We start from the raw sequence: 21,798 nt of genomic DNA, 5'->3' as shown, positions 1-21,798 counted from the left end.
AAAAGGGAACAAAGTGGGGCACCTGAGTGGCTCTGTTGGTTAAACATCTGACTTCGGCTCAGGTCGTGATCTCATGGTTCGTGAGTTTGAGCCCCGCGTCGGGCTCTGTGCTGACAGCTCAGAGCCCGGAGCCTGCTTTGGAATCTGTGTCTCTCCCTCTCTCTCTGCCCCTCCCCCATTTGTACTCACTCTCTTTCTCTCTCTCTCTCTCTCTCTCTCAAATAAATAAACATTTAAAAAAATTTTAAGGAACAGATCTAAACTATGGCACTCATAATCAATACATTATTTGAGTCCACTTGCATGTGAATTCAAGAGTACAACAATCATGTTACTAGTCACATCAATGATGCTTAATTAGTGCTTGCTGAATGTGGTCCAAGATCAAATAAAATCAATTTTTATATGCCCCACTGTAACTAGTGATGTAACTGTAACATCAAAACTTAATGTGCAGGACATGATGCCTATAAATGCAGGATGTATTTTAAGCTGTGGATTCTGAGGCCACAGAAGGAAACCTCCTCCGATAGAATTCTAGGAGAAATGGTGATGTGTTTCTACTCCCTGTCACTGGTCTGTATGTGTCTAATGCAGGTGGGAAGAGTGACAGACGTGGGCAAACGATGTTGTGACATGTCAGGATCCCATCTAGTTTTACAATTTTTATCCCAGGGTGAATCCCCCAAGTTCTGCGCTCTGACTCCAAATCCGTAAGTCGCAGAATCTTGTGGGTGGTCCTTGTGCCCAGCAACCTTGAAGCGTCCTGGACCAGCAAGTCTCCTCCGTTCAAGTACTATTTCTTCTGCTGAGCCATTTATTCTGCCGTGGGCCACACAGCAGGCTGGGTGCTAGGAATGGAGTGATCCATTAACATGATCTTTACAAACAAGGAGCTTGTAGTCTTGTGTGAGGGACAAGGCATGAATACATAGATATTTAATGTGAGTGAAGGGGGTCCTTATGTGTCACAGGAAAAATTGAGGTAAAGGAGGACTCAGAGGCTCACTCTTCTCATCGCTGAAAGGCAGCGAGCCATGTCTGTTCCACAGTTGTCTGTAGGCGTGAGTGAGGCAATTTCTGTGACAATGGCTTGGCCCAAACAGCAGGGTTGCAGGAAGGCTGGCTGTCACCCATGGCCCTGGTGGCTTAGAGCCCTGTCCCCAGTGGGCACAGCGGGGCTGCTGCTGCAGTGTCTAGGGGCCACCTCTTCATCTTCTTCCTTCCCCCACCTGCAACCCAGAGACCCTAACTTTCAGGTGATTTCCCACCAGTGCCCTGAGCCCCCTCGCGCCAGTCCCCAATCTATTAAGTAGGTGCTTCATAAATGAATGTGAAGTTTAACTAAGCTTTGGCTTTTACAGCTAGTGTGCTTTGGAATCAGAAGCCCCGGGCTGACTTCCGACTTTAGGGCCTAATAGGACGTAGTCAAATCATTTGACTTCTCAGTGGCTCCATTTTTACCATCTGCAGAGGAGAAACACGAGGGTTCACATGAGGCAGCACCGACAGAACGAGCGTGTAAATGATAAACACTAAGAGCACCTGCGGAACATGAAGTCTTATCGGTATTCCTAGCAGCGCGATGAGATGGGCCCACCCATATTCCCTGGCTCTCTGGGAGGCACTTGCAGTACCAACGAGCCCTGGTTACCTTAATGTTCCCATTGTAGGTGTCGGAGTAAGGCACAGCCTGAAATCGGAGGTCTTGGAGGCTGATTTCTGTGGTCAGACGGTGGACGACCCTCTGCACCTCCTCCACAATCTGGGAGATCTGCCGGCTCCTCAAGTCCACCTGCGTGAGAGGGGTCGGCACGGCAGTCATCCCCGGCGCAGGCTCCGGGCACTGGCACAGGGAAGTGATGAAATGGGTCCAGGGCTGGGCGACCACAGGAGTGCACTTGAACAGCCCCGCCCACCCAAGAGCCCCAGGGGAGATGAACTTGGGTGTGATGGCCCCCGCTGGTGGCTCAACGTTCTTCTCTGAAATAGAAGCATTCGTTCAGTATTTATCCAGTCCCTGCTGAGTGGTGAGGGCCTGTCTAGTGAACAAGAAAATGGTGGACAAGATAGACTTGTCCTTGTATATACAGAACATATACATACACACATGTACACACACACACACACAGATACATGTATATATGTACACACATGTATGTGTATGTATAATTTACTATAATTTACTATCAGGTATGATAAACCCATGTGGACAAATAAAACAGGATAAGGGACTGGAGAGTAAGGGGGCTGCTATTTTAGATCAGTTGGCCAGGGAGGGCTCCTCTAAGGAGGAGACATCTGATTGAGCCCCATCAGCAGTGAGGGAAACCAATCCCAGGGCCCCTAAAGCGGGAGCATGCTTGGCAAGACTCAAGGACTGGCAATGAGGCCCCTGTGGTTGGAGCCTGGGAAAGAGAAAGGACTGTGACAGGGGATGAATTTGGAAAGGCTGGCCGGACCAGGCCATCCCCCCAGGCCATCCCACAGGACTTTGTGTGCCACGGTGAGGCTATAAAACGGGGTAGAAAGGTTGCTGTCCAGGTTGGCAAAGATGAAGCAGCTCAACGCTTATAATCATGCTGCAGACGGTTTCCAGCTTACGTTGGCCATAAAGGACGGCTCTCCTCGTCCCGGTACTCACCCCTCCTTTTGCTACTAGACTCATAAGAAAAGGCACGTGTTTATGTTCCTTCAGACTCCACACTGCAAGTTCCCCCAAATCAGAACTGCCCTAAGAAAGTTGAAAACCAAAGATACATACCTTCACAGATACTTAAAGTTAAGGAAATAGATGTTTGTGGGGAACACAAAGGAACTTTTAGTAAATTCCAGAAAACTTACAAAGATCCAAGAGAAGGAGAAATGGGAAGAGTCCATAAGGGTTTTCTGAAATGGAGGGCTCTGTTCTGTTGCTCAGGCAGCACCTATAGGCTGGCTCCTTGACGAGTGTCCCCCTCGAGGGGCTGCTGAGCCTTTCCAGGAACTGACCGGAAGAAATATTCGATATACCTAAACACAACGTTCACCATGAATCTTTATATCCCTCCCAGTTTTGTATAATGGCTATTTCTATGTATTCTCGAGGAGCTGAAGAGTCCCATAAACTGGCCAAGAAAAGAAGTCCAAGTAAAAGAGATTTCTAGCTGCTTTTCCAAACTAAGTCATCAGTGAGCCCCATCACCCAGGACCTCATACTTCCCACCCACAAACCCAACAACCACATATGGACATAGGGCACAAGTGTTCACGTGCATCCATGTTGTATGTTACATGTATAAAGTAGATCCTTTATAAAGTTAGTTCACTAATAAACATTTATGTAGCACCTCTGTGTTCCGGGCACTCTGTGACATGCTGGGGCACAGCAGTGGACAACACAGACCTAGCCGTGGCTGCCGGTGGTGGGGAAGGCAGGTGTCAGTACTGAAGAGAAGTGTGGGTGCCATGATTGGGACGTGTAGGGTGCCCCTGGGTACAACGGGGAAGATGGCTTCTAGTCGGAAGCCCGACGCCTGTTTTAAAGGTACGTATCCCTACACAGGGGACTGTCTTTGAAAAACTAATACCCTCCAGATGGGAGTAACAAGAAACATAAGACGGGGCCCCTGATCTTAAGGAGCGTATAATCCCACTGGAAATACATGATACACATGAAATAGTCTTTTCAAAACCCAGGTATCTTGTCTGACCTTAGATATGATGATCATGTCTATACAGGCTTTGGATACCATCTTCTTGCCACCAGCAGCCACCCCCTGCTCTCCGAATTCCTTTCCCACTACATTCATCATGGGAGAAGGGACCCAGGGCACCCGCCTTGAGCATTTGTCAAGTATCAAGAGTCTGCATTGTCCAGAGAGTCCAAGGGGAAGAGAAAATGTGGTCACAGAGGGGGCATATCTTTGCCAGGCCAAAAATAAAGGAGAATGTGTTTAGCAGCCCATGATGAAGGGTCCTTCTCAGTGTAGAAATTCTTTGTGTTGGGATTCAACTCCACTTGACCCATTTTGTTGAACGCTTTATGCCAGGTTCTGTGCGTACGTGTCAAGAGGTTTACAGACAAAGCAAGACAAATAAACTGGAAATTAAAGTCACGGTGATCTAGTGCTGGGTGGAAGTTTGTACTGGTTACTCTGGGTAACTATATGGGTATGGGTAACTAGTTACTATGAGTAACTAATTTCATCTAGCATTGGAGGCTGGGGGCCCTTCTGGGAGGCATAGTGTAGAGGAGTTGTCTCTTGAAAGATGAGGAAGTTAGCTAGAAATAGAAGGGCCTGAAGGTTGTTCTAGAAAGAGAAAATGGCAGACATCTAGTATGAGGAGCACAAGGGAGGAACTATAAGATTTCCTGTATTGTTGGAGAAGGGATTGCCCTGGAGGAGGAGGTGAAATGGGAGAAGGAGCAGCAAGAGGTCTTGAGAATAAAGGAAGGAGAATTTTAATAACAAAGTCAACAGTGAGTGGCTGAGTAAGACAGGGCTCGAGAAATGTGCATCATGCTTGGCAACTGGAATAGGGTCGGTGTGTTCGAGGAAGGGGTGGGCATTAAGCTGGATTGAAGTGGGTTACGAGTAAGTGGGAGGTGAGTAAGCAACTCTTCCAGAAAGTCTGGCCAGGGGAGGGGAAAAACAAAACAGGATGCCAACAGGTTTTGGTTTTTTTTGTTTCAAAATGACACACAGGTTTGAACATGTCTAAACACAGCAAGGAAGGAGCCAGAAGGAAGAGACAGCAGAGAATGAAACCACAGAGTAAGGATTTCCCAGCCAGAGGGTCTTGCAAATCCAGGAACCCGGTGAGCACTTTACCTTGGTGCATCAGAAGGAAAGAAAGACAGATGCAAACACAGATAAAAGGGTAGGGAGCACAGGAATGGGAGAGATTTCTTGTCTGGTGACAATTTTCTTTATAGCGTAGGATACAAGGCAACATGCTGTAAGGTGGAGAAGGGAACATAGGGGACTTTGGGGTGACAGACTTTGTAGATCACATCTCTAAGGAATGAGGCTCTTCCAGCATGTGAAGATTACCAGGGAGTCCTAAGATTCAGCTATGGGGGGTCCATGAGGCTGTGAGGTACAAGAGGACTCCGTTGTAAGATGATCTCCACACTGCGGCCCTCCAAAGGTAACCATGGAGGTGCAAAGATTAGGGCTTGCTGAGCAAGATCTGGAAAAGGATAAAGGAACAAGGGAGGGTTTCCACGGTGGGCCACGTATTCCAGCCGGGGGAAGAGAGTGGACAAAGCCATTTCACAGATTAGGGAACACTGGACAAGTTCAGGGACCAGAAGTCTGATCAGGAATAGCGGGAGAAAGTAATACAAGGCTAACTAAATAGAACACCGCAGCCAGAGTTGTTGGGAAATAGTATTCTCAAATGGCTAATTTCTTAGACTCCGTTGAGGACTAAGGCTCAGCCCCACAGCCTCCAAGTCCACCGATGTGACTTCATAGAATAAATGTCAGTAACAGAGTGGTGACTCTCTACACACCTGTACATTTTGTTTCCCGAGCTGATAAACAAATGAAAGAGTCATCACTGTATTGACAGTCAAATAACGTTAAAAGCTTGAGAGGAAAAGTGTGTGCGTGCGCATGCACGTACACACACGTGATGAGTAGCCTACTGGACACAGTTCTCCACTGCGAATCTCTTCTACAAACTATGCCCTCGCTTGATGGTGGAATTTTCTTACCGGGCAGAACTAGGCAGTTCACACACTCTCTGGGAGGCACCTGTCATCTCTTGCTCATTAAACATCTTTACGACCTGCCTTGATTTCTGAAGCCGAAAATCAGAAGGGCACACTCTTCTGGGCTTAGAGCCACAAATTCTGATTTTGATTTCCTTTACCCCTCACTTCTGCTGTGGTTTTGACTCGGGACCTTAGAATGGAAGAAACCTCAGAAATTGCCTTGCCTGGTGTCAAGTGATAGTAGGCTGGAGCAGCAGGTGGTCCTAATGTCATGCTGGCGGTCCGCAGTCGCGCTAGCCCCAACATCCAGGTTCCCTCGCTGCTCTTTCCCTCCCATTGCACCGGACCCTCAAGTAGACCCTCCAAAAGAAATACCTGCCTCTGTCCTCTTTCTGAACCTAACCACGCCCTCCCAGTCAAGGTCGTGAAATAACAAGTTCAAAGTCTCCATTTATTTGGGCATGGCTGACCATCTGGTGTCCCCTGGCACACCAGGGCAACACAGCAGGGGCCTCGATCCCACGGGTGACAATGGGCTGCCCCTCCCCGCCATGTCTCTGGCCGCAGTTGGTTGTGACCCACCCTCCTCTATGGACCACGTGTTCTCTCCAGCAGCCCCAGCAGCGATTTACGCCAAAGGTTCCCCAGGCTCCGTCCCACAACCCACCTGTCACTGGCCTCCTGTCAATCACGGCCCAGAAACCCCTCCAGCTGTCCTGACCACAGCCTAGTGAGGGTCAAGATTCCATTTTAGGGTGTGGAACAGCACGGAACAGGGCTGAGGCGGCTTTACAGGGAGGGATCCTAGGGAAAGAAGGGGGCGCCACCACGGAGACCTGAGATGGTGCCCAGCCCAGCCCCACAATCCCTTCAGTGCCTGCCCGGCTTCAGGAAGTACCAGTTGTAGCCTTAAAGGAGCCTTGTCACCAGATCGATTTCCTGGTATGGCTTTGAAACACATGCAAAGCGGGGAGGGGAAACACAGTAATTTAAGAAGAAGGAATCAAGGCACATTCAATCCAAACTTACCAACTCAGTGCCTGTGTGAGTTTCACTCACCTTCTCTGACAATTAGGTCAGTGAAAAAAGGGATGCTTTTCTTTTTAAAAAGGCTGCATTTGTGGATGGAACACAGCACAAGCAGAAATGAAGTGGGGTGAAATTAGTCAGACATGTGACGGTAGATATGGTTAGGTCATCTAATCCTCCCTTCCGTCACACTGACCCCAGAAAATGATGCCATGCTTGTTAGCTTGCAGATTCAGTTTCTCTAATTAAGCAGAGTTTATGCAAAAAGAGTCCTTGGAGGCGCTCCTTGAGAGTCTAGCACGTTTTTGCGGACTTCCGGGTTTCCAGGGCACCCGTACGTGTCCACACACACGTACACACCCCTGTCCCGCTCCCCGTCCCGCTTTCCTCCCCCCCAACCACAGCACCGGCCCGCTGTTGTCCCACACATCATCTGCTTCTATTAATAGCTCCCGCTCACAATTTACTGTTTCAAACATAAATTAGTGAGAATGCAAGGTTATTCCCTATAATAACACCATCTGACTCACTTGCATTCCGACATGCTTCCTTGAGAGAGATAGAGGGGCGGTGTCAAGTAGCATGCCAGGAATGTCACACAGGGCCGGCCACAGCCATGAGCGTGTGGCCGGTGTGACTGTCACTTACGATAAAAGTGCACCAGGGGGTAAAGGGCTGAGAACTTCCTTCCAGACATCAGGAAGTCAGACTTTTAATTCTGGAATTGCATTAAATCCAATGATCAGGGTTTTTGTTTTTTGTTTTTTGTTTTTTTATAAAACAGGACAAGCACCATATCTGTCCTCCAGGGGTTAATAATCTAAAAAGATGGAGATGCGGGTGCCTGGGTGGTTCAGTTGGGTAAGCGTCCGACTGGCTCAGGTAGTGATTTCACGGTTCGTGGGTTTGAGACCTGTGTTGGGCTCTGTGCTGACAGCTCAGAGCCTGGAGCTGCTTTGGATTCTGTGTCTCCCTCTCACTCTGTCCCTCCCCCCACTCACACTCTGTCTCTCTCTGTCTCTCAAAAATGAATAAACGTTAGGGCACCTGGGTGGCTCAGTCGGTTAAGCATCCGACTTCGGCTCAGGTCATGATCTCATTCATAGTTCATGGGTTTGAGCCCCGTGTCGAGCTCTGTGCTGACAGTTCAGAGCCTGGAGCCTGCTTCAGATTCTATGTCTCCCTCTCTCTCTCTGTCCCTCTCCCACTCACGCCCTGTTGCTCTCTCTCTCTCTCTCAAAACTGCATAAACATTAGAAAAATTAAAAACAAGAAAAAGATACCCAAAACACGACATCCCTCTCATTGAGCAGGCCACATCCTGGGCCTATGTTTTGGGCACCATGTTTTGCACAAAGCAGGTGCTCAGTGTGTGTTTATGGAGATATAGAGGGGTTTAGCAGAGCAAATATGACTTTGGAGTAAAAAAAGAGTGACTTAATCCACAGGAGCCCATTTCCTCCTCCGTAAAAAAATGCAACTAGTATGTACATGCCACATGGTTGGTGGCAGATTAAATGAGATACTACACAGGCTCCAACCTGCTGGTACCTTTTACGTTATTCTTGTATTATCCTCAATGAGTCCTAAAGATATTCTGACCACATTATGTGCAAAGATACTGTTTGAATGGCAAGGGGAAGGAAGATATCCAAGACACGATTCTCCCCTCCAGAAACTTCTAGAGAATAAAACGAGGTCATAGTTATGTTGCCACCCAAGATAATAATAGGAAAGGTGTCAAAAGTCGATATACAATCGATGGCCAAGCTGGGACCTTAGACATTCTCAAGGCACAGTACCTGTGGGGCAGGTGTGACCAACTCAAACACCCACAGGGACAGAGGGGGTCATGAGCAGGACAGCTGAGGGAGGCAGGTGTCACACCCAGGGGAACCTGTGAGCACACACCATGTGGAACAGGCACTCAGCCCCAGCCCACGGGGCCTGTGATCGCCAGGTACCTTGATGCTTTCTTTTTCCCTGAGAAGATGGAAATCTGGATTTCTGTGCAAAAATCCTGCTCTTATGAAATGTTTGTAACAAACATGAAAACATTTGAAACTACTCTGTAGGCCAAAGAAAACACATGCACAGGCTAGATTCAACGTGCAGAGCATTGTTTAGAAATTCTGCTGTTGGAGCTGCAGAGAAGCAGAGAGTGGAAAGATAAAGCATTACTGGGATGCCAGGCTAACACGCTTGGACTTTTCTCTTTCAGAAAACATAGGACCCTGGGAAAACGTTGGCCCCAACCCCTTCTGTTTCTAATAGCCCCCAAAAGGAGAAATAGTGGGAAATCACTTCGTCTGCTATAATTTTCATCAATGTAAGTTTCCCCTATTTATTTCTTTAAACGGTTTTGCCTAAGAAATCAACTTTCCTTATCACTGTGATCATGAACTCTGCCTTGTTTATCTATGAAAGCACGTCCCTAATCGTAGTCAAGTCCGTACCCTTAGTTTTCATGTTTTAGTTTTACGGGTGGCTCTGTGCCGTAATAGCTTCGTCTGTAAATGGAAAGCCTTAATTAAGTTAGATAATATTTAAGGTCCCTTCCAGTTCTAACACTCTAAGAGTCTGTGGCTCTCTCCAGAAGAAATTCAATGAATTTTTAATTGATGTGCACTCAACGTATGATATACATTTTTAAATCTAGCAGTTGTACAGTTTCCAAAAGGCATTCTTAACTTCACTTACTCTTTTCTCAGTGATCCCACTAAGCCCCTAGTATCAGCCCCATTATACAGAGAAGAAAGCGGAGGCTCAAGCAGGTCAAGTGCCTTGTGCGTCACTGTACCAAGTGCCGGTGATAGAGCTGGAGTTCCAAGCCACGTTCTCTTTCTGTTCCACCTTCTGGACCCAATGGGCCTCTGACACAAGGCAAGTCCCTAAACACTTTTATAGGTGAAGGTCTTGATTCCTAAACAGCATGTTATGTATCTTTGGAAGCAGCCTTAAATCTGTCAGAATCTAGGTTGGTGGGGCGGCAGGGATGAGGTGGGGTGCGTGGTAGAGACCAGCACCTGTCCTTACCTTACTCAGGAGATAGTCTTCCAAGTCTCCTGTGGACGGGGACTTCATGGTTTCTTGGTCGACTGTTAGTAGAGCAGCAATGCTGTGGTCCGTCACTCAAAGGAGGACAACAGGTGCAAGTTAGTTTCCGAGGAACGTTGGTCTAGGTGCTGAATTTCTTTGGCAATGTGTACACGGACCAGTGACTTCCCTTCCCAATTCTTCCCTCCAGCTCTCATGTTGGAATTGGGAGCCTTCGCATGTCATCTTTTGGGAAAGCATTTTTAGAAAGGAATTTAGAGAGGAGGGCTGATGAAATTGACACTGAATTGGAGTTCGACCTCATTTGACTCGACTTAGATCTATTGACGAGCGCTTTGACCCAAGGGCAGTTTTCCAAGTTGCATGTCCCAGGCGAACACTTAAAAAAGTTCCATTCAAGATAGAAATGCTGGACTTGGCTTCTTCCCCGCCTCTTTCTGCTCTTGTCCTGAAACCGGATGCACCCCGCCGCCCAGTATCTTATATCTCCTTGTTCTTATCCTGTTGACAGTAAATATTCCTTGCCCTCCAATCCAGAAAATCCCACAGACTGATTTACCTTCTTTACAATAAACAAATAGGGAACTGCCAAACAAGTGGCAGGCACCGTCATTACGCCTACAGACAAGCAATCAGGTCTCATCAACCAGATTGGGGCACAATAATTTGCATGTGGAAAAGCACATGCATGCGAGCGCATGGGCGCAGAAACATAGAGGTGCACGCGTGAGAGCGCGCGTGCACACACACACACACACACACACACACAGGCATGCCCAGGAAAGGCAGGACCAGGATCTTTTTGCTCACCTGCTGACCTTTAAATATAATCTCCCTCTTCTCACTTGAAAGCTGGCAGTAAAAATAAAGTCAGTGTAAACAGGCCCCTTGAGAGTCGAGGAAACATTCTTGTCTAGTTTTGCCAGCAAAACCATGTTGGAAAGCAGCTCAGGCAGTAAGTTCCCAGTCTGGCCGGCTGGGGCTAGTTTTATTACAGAAAAAAAAAAATTCACAGTGGCCTGATCTCCCTGAAACTGGTAAACATCAGAGACTGCTATCAGATAATCTGAAGAAATCAGAGAGCTTCGGGGAACCCAGCTCCCTGCTGAGCAAACAGTCTTTCCAGACCCACCTCGGAGCGCTCAGCAACTGTTGGGTGCCTGGGCTACCTGGCTGCCCGCTGCCACAGCGTTTGCATATCTCTGCACTCTGCTGGGTCTGAGCACATCTGGGCCGCGCCAGCTCCCTGCTCCACCCACCTCATAAATCTCAGCGTTCACACCAGCCTCTATAGAGGCTGTGTATCTCTTCTGTGAAACACTATAGCAAATCGAAATAGTCTACGTAAATGTTGCAAAGCTACCCCGCCCCCAAACTGCCTTGACTTTCCATTTTCTTCTATCTGTAACCCAGAGTTTCCTTCCCATGATTTCAAATGCTCCGGAGTATTTCAGAACCTTCTTCCCTTGGCTTACCACTGGTCGGTCAGTCCAAACTCAGTTTTTCGCCAACAGGACCTGAGCCTCTCTCCCCAAATGTCCTACAGTGCGGGAGTCTCTCTCCACCTCGTTTTCAGTTTCACCAAAGCCCTCCTGTTTCCCACGAGCTCCTGTTTTTGTCCTTACTTTGGCTTCACTGTAATCATTAACTCGGAATTCCGATTCCTTTGGTGGGGCTTGCCTACAGCTCTAAGTTTCCCCCAGAGGCAGGTCATCAGATGCCCAAACTTGTCTCATTCGGTGCCTGGGGCTGCCCTCCCTCGGTGGCCCAGCACTGCCACTGATTGAATTATCAAGACTGTCATTCTCCTGTCGCTAGGGCTCAGTGATGCTTCCCAGATGGGCACAGGGACATCAACCAGCAGGCCAACTCCAGAGCCTGGGAGAAGGAAGAAGTCTGCGCTCAGGGCGGCTTACTACATTCTCATTCTACCTGGGCGCTCTACCTGCCAAATAGGAGTTCTAGAAACACAACCAGTGCCTGGCTCCCTCATATAGTTCCTCACGGGCAAAGGGTACAGTAGATAGGGCAGTCCCACGGGGCAAGGCCTCTGACTCGAGGACCTTTCTTTGTAGATAAAAATCTCTGGCTATGTGGCTTTTGGATTAGCAAATATTTATTGAGCAACAGTCTGCCTAAGGCACTTTGTTGGGCCATAGAGAGGGATTCAGATTCTCCTCCTTTCTCAGGAAATATATATCCTCATTTCTCATGACTCATACCAAAGGCAAGCATGAACACGTAAACCGGCTTTGGCCCAAGTTCTATTGTGAGGACCAAGAAATTATGTTTTCAAGTCAGTTTCACAAGGTACTCGAAACCCTAAACCATCCATATGCAAGCCCTTGGGAGATAATGTCACCCCCAATTCACCAGCAGAGGCGTTTGCTACTGATTTACCTAGTGGCTGGGGTTCTCATTCCAAGGAGGAAGGCTGGCTTGATCCAAATCAGTCTTACATATACAGATTTTAACAGTTCATCAAGGTTACAAACTCTGACTTACTCTTTCAAAAATTCCCTTAATTCCAGGGTGACTTAAATCTGCTCAAAGGACCAGACGGAGACAACTGTCCATGCTGTGAGGAAGTCCCCAGCAGTGAAGAAGGCAGTGACTGATTCTGTCTGTTCTGTATCTGCACTGGGGTCCAGTCCCTAACACATAACTGCCCCTCAACAGTTGATTATTTGATTGCACTAAACATGAAAGTGACATTCTCATATATGAGATATTTGGAGACACGTAAGATCACTTTATAAATTATAAGTTTAATTTCATACATGCACCTCTGATCTTTCAAATTACTCTCATCTTTTATAGAAAGGCCTGATATAAAAGAATTTAGCATAGTACCTGGCACATGGTAGGATCTCAATAAATATTTGTTTTCATACTCCATTTTCTTTGCTGGGGAGGGGACCCCTTCTTTTAAAGGATGCGAGTCGTCATCCTGGTCTTATCTTACAGGTAAGATCTTTCATTGGGTTGGTCTTCATGGTTCCATCAAAATGCTAGTCTCCTTTTCTGTCATACCAGAAATAGCAACCGAGAGAGTTTGAACTTGATCTTTGTCTAGGTTCAGAGGTAGAAGATCCCAAAGTCGAATGCCTACATGAGTTGGGCAGTTAATAAAATAAATCAGGATAGAGTAGAAAAATGGAGAGGGGTGGGGCCCATGATGGACTCAAGAATATATTCCCTATATAGTGAGGACGTGTGTGTGTGTGTGTGTGTGTGTGTTTAAATAACACTGTACTATCAAATACTGGACAATATAAAACCCATCCCTGCATGCTTACAGCATCACTGCAGTCCCCTAAAACAACTCCTTGACATCTTCTCTGGCCCTTACGTAGGTAGTGCTCTCTGCTTGCATATTCCTCCCTATCTCCTCCCCACTTCACTATGCCAACTCATGCAGACCTTCTCTGGTTCTCCAGGCTGAGTAGGGAACCATATGTGGTGCTTCTGGACCAATTGCTGGTTTACTTATATCTGTCACTTGCTGCTCTGTATGCTCCTTGAAGGCAAAGTACGTGGCGTAGAGTAGGTACTCAAAAAACATCTGCAGAATGAATGAATGCATGCCTGAATAAATAAATGAATACGTGAGGGTGCCTCTTTCCTCATTCTTCAGTCTAATCCCGTCCTACCCATAGGCATAAGATAACGTGAGAAAAGTAAAAGGTAAATAATGAATAAATGCTCTTTGGTTCACTTGGGAACACAATGAACAAAAGTAGAAAGGGAATCAGATAATGACTCATTTATTTATTTAGTTAGTTTATTTATTTTGAGTGAGAGAAAGAGAGAGAAAGCGGGGAAGGGCAGAGAGAGAGGGAGAGAGAATCTCAAGCAGGCTCTGCACCATCAGCACAGACCCCAATGTGGGGTTCAGACTCAGAAACTGTGAGATCATGACCTGAGCCAAAACCAAGAGTCAAGCATTTAACCGACCGACCGAGCCACGCAGGTGCCCCAGGCAACGACCTTACAAACTAAGGGTGAAAGGGGGAGTGGGGGAGAGGGGAAAATGGATGATGGTTGAGGAGGGCACTTGTTGGGATGAGCCCTGGATGTTGTATGGAAGCCAATTTGACAGTAAATTGTATTAAATAAAAATAAAAACCATTTTATCAAGGTAAGTACAATGCATCAAATTTATAGTTTCTCATGACATTGAAAAGGAAGAAAAATTTTAAAGAATTTGATCTGATAAAATAAGCACCTTCACCAATAAAGAAAAGATAGAAAGTTGAAAAAATAAATAAAAGCTGACTTCAACTCAGCAAGGCCAGAGCAGGAGGATAAGATATGTTTGCACCTGAAGGAAGCTGCTCTTCACAGCCTCAAGCTGTCAGGACCTGCTGGAAAGCTGCCCAATCATTTGTTGTGTGTGGATCTCAGAATCCAAACACCCATGCGTCTTTGTAAAAGTCATGGCCCCATCTGGCCATGTCAATGAAGAGTACGTTATTTCTTAGCTGCAATTATTATCCGAATACATCCAGAAAGAGGAAAAGTCCTCCAACATCAGCCTGAAGGGTGACAACATACCTCTGCTTTCCACCAACCAATGACTCTACCATGTGTATCACCTGGGATCAAGAGAAATAATGAGGGGCTCCTGGGCAGCTCAGTCAGCTAAGCATCCGACTCTTGCTTTCAGCTCAGGTCATGGTCTCGCAGGTTTGTGGGTTTGAGCCTCTCATTGGGCTTTGTGCTGACAAGTGTGGAGCCTGCTTGGGAGTCTGTCACTCCCTCCCTCCCTCTGCACCTCCTCCACTTGTTCTCTCTCTCTCACACACACTCAAATAACTAAAGAACCTCAAAAAAAGAGAAATAATTAGTGTTGTCAACACCAGATTTCCATGAAGCAAAGATGACCTATTTTAGTTACACACTAGTGTGTATTAAATGATCCCAGTTGGGCTAGGAGAAAGGAAAGGAGTCTATCTAGAACTGTTTCCGTCCATCTGTGTCCATCCATCTACATATCTGTGCACTGGAATGTCATTCCGGATTTTCCTCATTCAAAGGGCCCATGCTGAAAGGCAACCCAGAAACTTCTTTCTAACAGAGACCAGTTGTTGATGTAATGAAATTCCTGCTGTGGCAGAGATGACGCTTTATTTTCAAATTAAATAGTAAAAAGTGTTTCCATTTTTGGATCTCCCTACCTGGTAAGCAGAGTTGCAGTTTCACTTGAAACTTTTCCTTAAGTCAGGGTACAACTCCCTTCCCTCTGCTCTGGGTCATGGGAGGCTGGCATATTTTTCAGCTGACACCACGAGGAACATGCTGAGAGTGAGGAAAGAATTTAAGAAAGAAGACATTTGGTTTTTATTAAGTGGTTACACCGGGAAATTAACTGGTAATTTTGTCGATCTGTTTGGCTCAGTGTCCATGATGTCCGACATCAGAGGTGGCAGGAAATAGTTAATAGGGAGGAATCGATGGCTCCTGAACACATAATGGACTGCCTTTCCCCCAGCCACCCTCTATTGCTCATGACACATGACAATATTCCTGGGTTTTTGTTGTGGTGGTTGTGGTTGTTTTTTAGCTGAAAGAGACCCAGAGGGAAGATATATAGACACAGAGATGAATGGAACAAAACAGAAACTCCAGAGATAGATTTATATAAATACAGCCATTTGATCCTTGACAGAAAGCATAAACACCATTCAGTGGAGGAAAGATAATTCTTTTCAACTAATGGATATTGAAACAAGAAGTCATCCGTAAGGAAAGAAAGAAACCTTAATAAAAAGCCCACGCCTTGCATAAAGAAAGATTAACCCAAAATAGATCATATGTCAAAATGATAAACATAAAATAATAAAGGATTTAGAAGAAACATAGGATGAATCATTGCGACAAGGAGTTAAGCAAAGAGATCTTAGAAATGACACTAAATAGCTGATCCATAAAAACAATAAACTAGCCTTCATCAAATTTAAAAACTTTTGTTCTTCTAAAGATAAGAGAATGAAGAGACAAGCTGTGGTTCAGGTGAATATATCTGAAAACTACCTATCCCACAGTGGACTTATGTAAGAATATACAAAGGGTTCTCAAACTCAATAGTAAGAATGCAAATAACACAATTAAAAAATGGGAAAGGGACTAGAACATACGCTTCACCAAAGAGCATATAAAGATGACAAATAAGCACATGAAAAGACAACCAATATCATCAACTATCGGAAGTATACAAATTAAAATACATTAAGATACCATTACTCACATACATATTTGGATGACTAAAAAAGGACTGACAATACCAAGTGCTGACAAGTACACAGGGCAACTACAACTCCATACATTTCTGATGGAATGGGCAATGGTACAGTTAGCCTGGAAAATGATCTGGTAATTTCTCACACAGTAAAATATCATTTTGACCCCCAACAATCCCACTGTTAGGTTTATAGCCTAGGGAAATGAAAACTTGGGGTTTATACAAAAACTTGTACATGGACATTTATAGCAATTTTATTTGTGATAGTCAAAAGCTGGATACCACCCCAAAGCTCTTCAACAGGTGACTGGACAAGTACGGTGTGGCACCTCCACACCGTAGACCACTACGTAGACCATGTAGAAAGGAACAAACTATTGATACACATGACGCAGATGAATCTTAAAGACACAACGCCGAGTGAGGGAACCCAATACCAAAAGGTGACATACCGTAGGATTGCATTTATTTGGCACTCCCAAAAGTTCTCGAAAAGAGATCAAGCTATAATGGTGGAGATCAGATCAATGGTTGCCAGGGTGTTTGGGGTGAGGTGAGGATGTGACTATAAGCAGATGGCTGAGGGAACTTTGGGGAGGGAGGAATTGTTCCAGATCCCAATGTTGGTGAGGTGTTTAGGAATCCATATATGTGTTAAAATTCATAGAACTTTTCACCACAAAAGTGTTACACAGATAATTTTTAAAAAATTTTTTGAGAGTGTGTGCATGTAAGAGAGCAGGGGAGGGGCAGAGAGCGAGCGAGAGAGAGAATCCCAAGCAGGCTCCACACCGTCAGCACAGAACTGGATGTGGGGCTCGATCTCACAAACTGTGAGGTCATGACCTGAGCCCAAACCAAGAGTCAGACACTCAATGACTGAGCTGCCCAGGCTCCCCACCATGGATAATTTTAAAATAAAGAAACCCAATGATATTGGTTGTAATGAAGATAAAATCAAGTTACCAGATTCCTCATAATATATTCTGTGTTATTTTATTGAAAAAAAAAAAAGTATTTTGTAAAGTAATTGAATAATGCCTTAAAAAAAAAACCTTTTTGTAACGCAGTTTTTGGTTCACAGAAAAATTGAGAGGAAGGGACAGAAAGTTCCCATGTTTCCGCACCTCCCGCACATGCACAGCCTCCCCCATTACCGACATCTGCCACCAGAGTAGTACATTTGCACAGCTGATGAACCTCATTATCACCCAAAGTTCATTATCACCCAAAGAGTGTTGTATCATCAGTGTTGTTGAATCTGATTTGCTGATTTTTTTAATCTTTTGGTTGTCGACTGAGGGTTTTACAACTACTTCAAGTCTACTTTCAAGTAACACGATACCACTTTGTGGGTAGTATGAGTATGTTACAATAATAAAATGATCCTAACTCCTTCCTCCCACCCCATCTGTCCCCCGTGTCATTGCTATCACTCATTTTACTTGTACATAAGAATACATAAGCAGTAATATATATACAATCTGCATAAGCACACATAATTGAACACGCCGTTGCTATTATTCTGAACAAACCATTTTCTGTTAACTCAATTAATAAGAAAAATAAAAGTTTTAACAAATATTGTTAAAATGTCTATACTACCCAAAGCAATCTACACATTTAATGTAACCCTTATCAAAATACCAACAGCAGTGCACCTGGGTGGCTCAATCAGTTAAATGTCTGACTTCGGCTCAGGTCATGATCTCACGGTTTGTGAGTCCAAGCCCTGCATTGGGCTCTGTGCTGACAGCTTGGAGCCTGGAGCCTGTTTTAGATTCTGTGCCTCCCTCTCTCTTTGCCCCTCCCCAGCTCTCTTTCTCTCTCAAAAATAAATAAACATTAAAAAAAATATCAACAGCGTTTTTCACAGAACTAGAACAAACAATTTTAAATGTTGTATGGAACCACAAAAGACCCCAAATAGCCAAAATAATCTTGAAAAAGAAAAGCAGAGCTGGAGACATCACAATTCCGGACTTCAAGTTACTCATTACAAGGCTGTAGCCATCAAAAAGTATGGTACTGGCACAAAAACAGATATGTAGATCAACAGAACAGAATAGAAAACCCAGAAGTGAACCCATCATTGTATGGCCAATTAATCTTCCACAAAGCAGGAAAGAGCATCTAATGGGAAAAAGAGAGTCTCTTGAACAAATAGTGTTGGAAAAACTGGACAGCGACATGCAAAAGAATAAAACAGGACCAATCTCTTTTACCATACATAAAAACAAACTCAAATGGATTAAAGACCGGAAATTATAGAAGTCCTTAAAGAAAGCGCAGGCAGTAATTTCTCTGACATCAGCCATAGCATTGGTCCCCTGAGGAGGGGAAAGAAAAGTAAAAATAAACTATTGGGGGCATCTGAGTGGCTCAATCAGTTAAGCATTTGACTCTTGATTTCAGCTCAGGTCTTGATCTCACAGGTTTGTGGGATCAAGCCCCCCATCGGGCTCTACACTGATGGCATGGAGCCTATTTAGAATTCTCTCTCTCTCTTTCTCTCTCCCTCTCTCTGTCCCTCCTCTGTTTGTGCTTGCACTGTCTCTCTCTCTCAAATAGACTTAAAAAAAAAAAAAAAAGAACTACTGGGACTTCATCAAAAAGCTTCTACACAGCAAAGGAAATAATCAATAAAACTAAAAGGCAACCTATGGAATGGGAGAAGATATTTGTGAATGACATATTTGATACAGGGTTAGTATCCAAAAAATATAAAGAACTTGTAAAACTCAATACCCAAAAACAATAGGGTAGAAGACATAAATAGACATGTCTCCAAAGAAGACATCAGGAAAATACAAATCAAGACGAGATATCATTTTACACCTATCAGAATGGGGCTACAATCAACAACAGAAGAAACAAGAGATGTTGGTGAGGATGTGGAGAAAGGGGAGACCTCTTGCACTGTCGCTAGGAATGCAAACTGGTGCAGCCGATCTGGAAGACAGCAGTGGGGGATCCTCAAAAGTTTAAAAAGAGAACTACCCGTACGATTCAGTAATTGTACTACTAGGCATTTACCTGAAGAATACAAAAATACGAATTCAAAGGGATACAGGCACCCTTACATTTATAGCAGCATTATTTATAATAGCCAAGATACAAAGCTGCCTGAGTGTCCAACGATTGATGAATGGTTAAAGAAGATGTGGTATATATACACAACGGAATATTATTCAACCATGAAAAAGAATGAAATCTTGCCATTTGCAACAACATGGAGCTAGAGAGCATTAAGCTGAGCAAAATAAATCAGTCAGAGAAAGACAAATAGCATATGATCTCACTCATATGTGGAATTTAAGAACCAAAACACACGATCGTAGGGGGGAAAACAGAGACAAACCAAGAAACAGACTCTTACCTGTAGAGAAGAAACCGATGGTGACCAGAGGCGGCGGGAGAGGGGTAACAGGTGGACGGCGGGTAAGCAGTGCACTTGTGGTGGTGGACACCCGGTGGTGTATGTAGTGTTTGATCACAATATCGTCCACCTGAAATTTCTGCTAAAGGCGGGCTCCCAGTCAGAAAGAACAGATTGCTCGGGTATATTTAAAAATGGTTCCTCCTCCCTCCCCCACAGGAAGCGCGAGGGTATTATTTTTTTCTGGTAATGACTTCGAGGATCTGGTAGAGAGCCTGGAGATAATTGTGGAGGCCTCTCCTGACTGGGCGCCCGGAGTTTTTATCCCTGAGTTCTCTGCACTGCACCCCCAGCAGTGTGCCCACCACCCGACATGGGTCCCTACCCCTCTCGCTGGGCTTCTGCTCTGCTAAGCAGGGAAGCTCTGTACTCACCTGTCTGTCTCTCCCATTTGGAGGGCGGTGGTCTGCCCGGGGCATGTTCTATCCTACGAATCCGGGAAGAGTTGTTGATTTTTTTTAGTCTGTTCAGCGTTTTCCTTGTTAGGGTGGTGTGGCGACTTCCAAGCTCCTTACTGGTGGAATCAGAGACCAGATGACCGGCAGTGTTAGTTTTGAACTCTCATTGTTAGATCTCATATACTGATTATCAAAATGCTAGCAATGGCTTTAAACTTTACAATGAGATGGCTAACAAGTCAGACTGAAATCATAATTAAGTCTAATATTATGAGTGAAAGATCAAGAGGGTCATTCTGGACATGGATATGTCCTATTACTGCCTTGGACAATGGCCTTTTATAATAATACATTGTAATGACCAGGTGTCCTGGAATTTTTTGAAGAGTATGTAGGAGGAAGGAGAAGGGGGAAGAAAAATATGAAATGAAGTCAACAGTTGTTATTTTGGGAGGGTGGAATGATTATGGGCTATTTTGGTGTGCATTTGGTTTTATACATTTTCTACAATGAGCATACATTATTTATAATCAGAAAAAAAGTATAAATGCTACAAATGCTATTTAAAATAAAAAATACTCATTTCTTTATTTTTTAATTTATTTTTATTTGAGAGAGAGAGAGAGAGCAAGCAGGGGAGGGACAGAATCCCAAGCAGGCTCCACATTTAGCATGAAGCCTGATGAGGGGCACCATCTCACAAACCATGGATTATAACCTGAGCTGAGTCAGAGTCCAACCGACTGAGCCATCCAGGTGCTCCTAAAACACTTACCTCTTGATGCTGCCCTTATGTTTGCGTTCTAGTTTTGCCAATATTATTCTGCATAATTAGAAAACAGCTCAGCCGGTGAAGAATTCGACTTTGGCTCAGGTCATGATCTCACGGTTCGTGGGTTCGAGCCCTGCATCGTGCTCTGTGCTGACAGCTCAGAGCCTGGACCTGCTTTGGATTCTGTGTCTCCCTCTCTCTCTACCCCTCACCATCTCACTCTCTGTCTCTGTCTCTCAAAAAATAAATTAAAAAAAAAGAAAACAGATTCAATTTTGTAAAAGTTTTAAAGTAGGAAAATATTATTAGCACAACTGTAAAGTACATATTTCTGTGCCGATTTTCTTTATTAAGATGTATCATGCTGAGGCAGTAAAGATATGAATAAAAACCCCATGAAAATATATGTAGGTCAGGGGCAGTAAGAGAACATTCATAAATCATTTTGCCATTCACATCCATCTTTCAAGGTAGCTATACAATTTCAAGGGCAAGAGCCTGACATAAATATTTGCAAGTACACTGGGAAATTTTAAAAGAATCTTCAGGGGCGCCTGGGTGGCTCAGCTGGTTAAGTATCTGACTTCGGCTCAGGTCATGATCTCACTGTGGGTTCAAGCCCCACAACAGGCTCTGTGCTGACAGCTCAGAGCCTGGAGCCTGCTTCGGATTCTGTGTCTTCCTCTCTCTCTGACCCTCCCCTGCTTGCACGGTCTCTCTCTCTCTCAAAAAAATAAATAAACATTAAAAAATTTTAAAAGAATCTTGAGACTACACAGTCAAACTCATTTGTGCTCTGCTGGGTGCCAACAGTGCAAAGATCCTACTGATTCCATAGGCTCCTTCCTTAGGTAACGGAGAGTCAAAGCCAAAGTATAAAGGATGGTGTCGTCAGCCCTGTGCTGATGGTCCTGGCCCGGCTGGCTACCCAGAAAGTGCTGCAGGGAATAACGGAGAGGAAGGCTGAGCGCACACTGAGGACGCAAGTGCTCCGGAAGGAAGGTGGGAGGGACTATCTTAAGCCAGGGATACCATCCAGCACCCCGTCAGGGGCCGTGATCAGAGAAGTCCATCTGGAAGATGGCTGACTAGTCTGGAGAGGTTATACAGATACTGAATTCAAGACTAAGATATTTTGATTTTTCTTTGTACTCA

General features: G+C 44.9%; 1 protein-coding gene across 11 annotated transcripts in view; it reads right to left on the bottom strand.

The window, feature by feature from the left end:
* MAB21L3 (mab-21 like 3) overlaps nt 1-19,984 on the bottom strand; it is a 37,328-nt gene extending 17,344 nt beyond the window's left edge. The window contains exons 1-7 of one of the 11 annotated variants that reach the window (XM_077767161.1): nt 19,848-19,984; nt 19,414-19,552; nt 14,971-15,091; nt 9,770-9,864; nt 2,845-3,012; nt 2,645-2,734; nt 1,655-1,795 (exon numbers count right to left, since the gene is read on the bottom strand). In XM_077767161.1, coding sequence (XP_077623287.1) covers nt 1,655-1,795; nt 2,645-2,734; nt 2,845-2,880 — 267 coding nt within the window. In that variant the 5' untranslated portion in view covers nt 2,881-3,012; nt 9,770-9,864; nt 14,971-15,091; nt 19,414-19,552; nt 19,848-19,984. Of the gene's footprint in view, nt 1-1,654; nt 1,796-2,644; nt 2,735-2,844; nt 3,013-9,769; nt 10,016-10,600; nt 11,008-11,265; nt 11,605-12,643; nt 12,665-14,970; nt 15,092-19,413; nt 19,553-19,847 lie in introns of those variants that run through there. The other 10 variants (XM_077767172.1, XM_077767188.1, XM_077767226.1 and 7 more) reach the window with 10 other exon arrangements.
* Between the last annotated feature and the right edge of the window lie 1,814 nt (nt 19,985-21,798).

This window comes from Crocuta crocuta, unplaced genomic scaffold (assembly GCF_008692635.1).
Source record: "Crocuta crocuta isolate KB4526 unplaced genomic scaffold, BGI_CrCroc_1.0 scaffold180, whole genome shotgun sequence".
Classification (NCBI taxonomy): Eukaryota; Metazoa; Chordata; class Mammalia; order Carnivora; family Hyaenidae; genus Crocuta; species Crocuta crocuta.
This window is presented reverse-complemented; position numbering and strand designations above follow the sequence as displayed.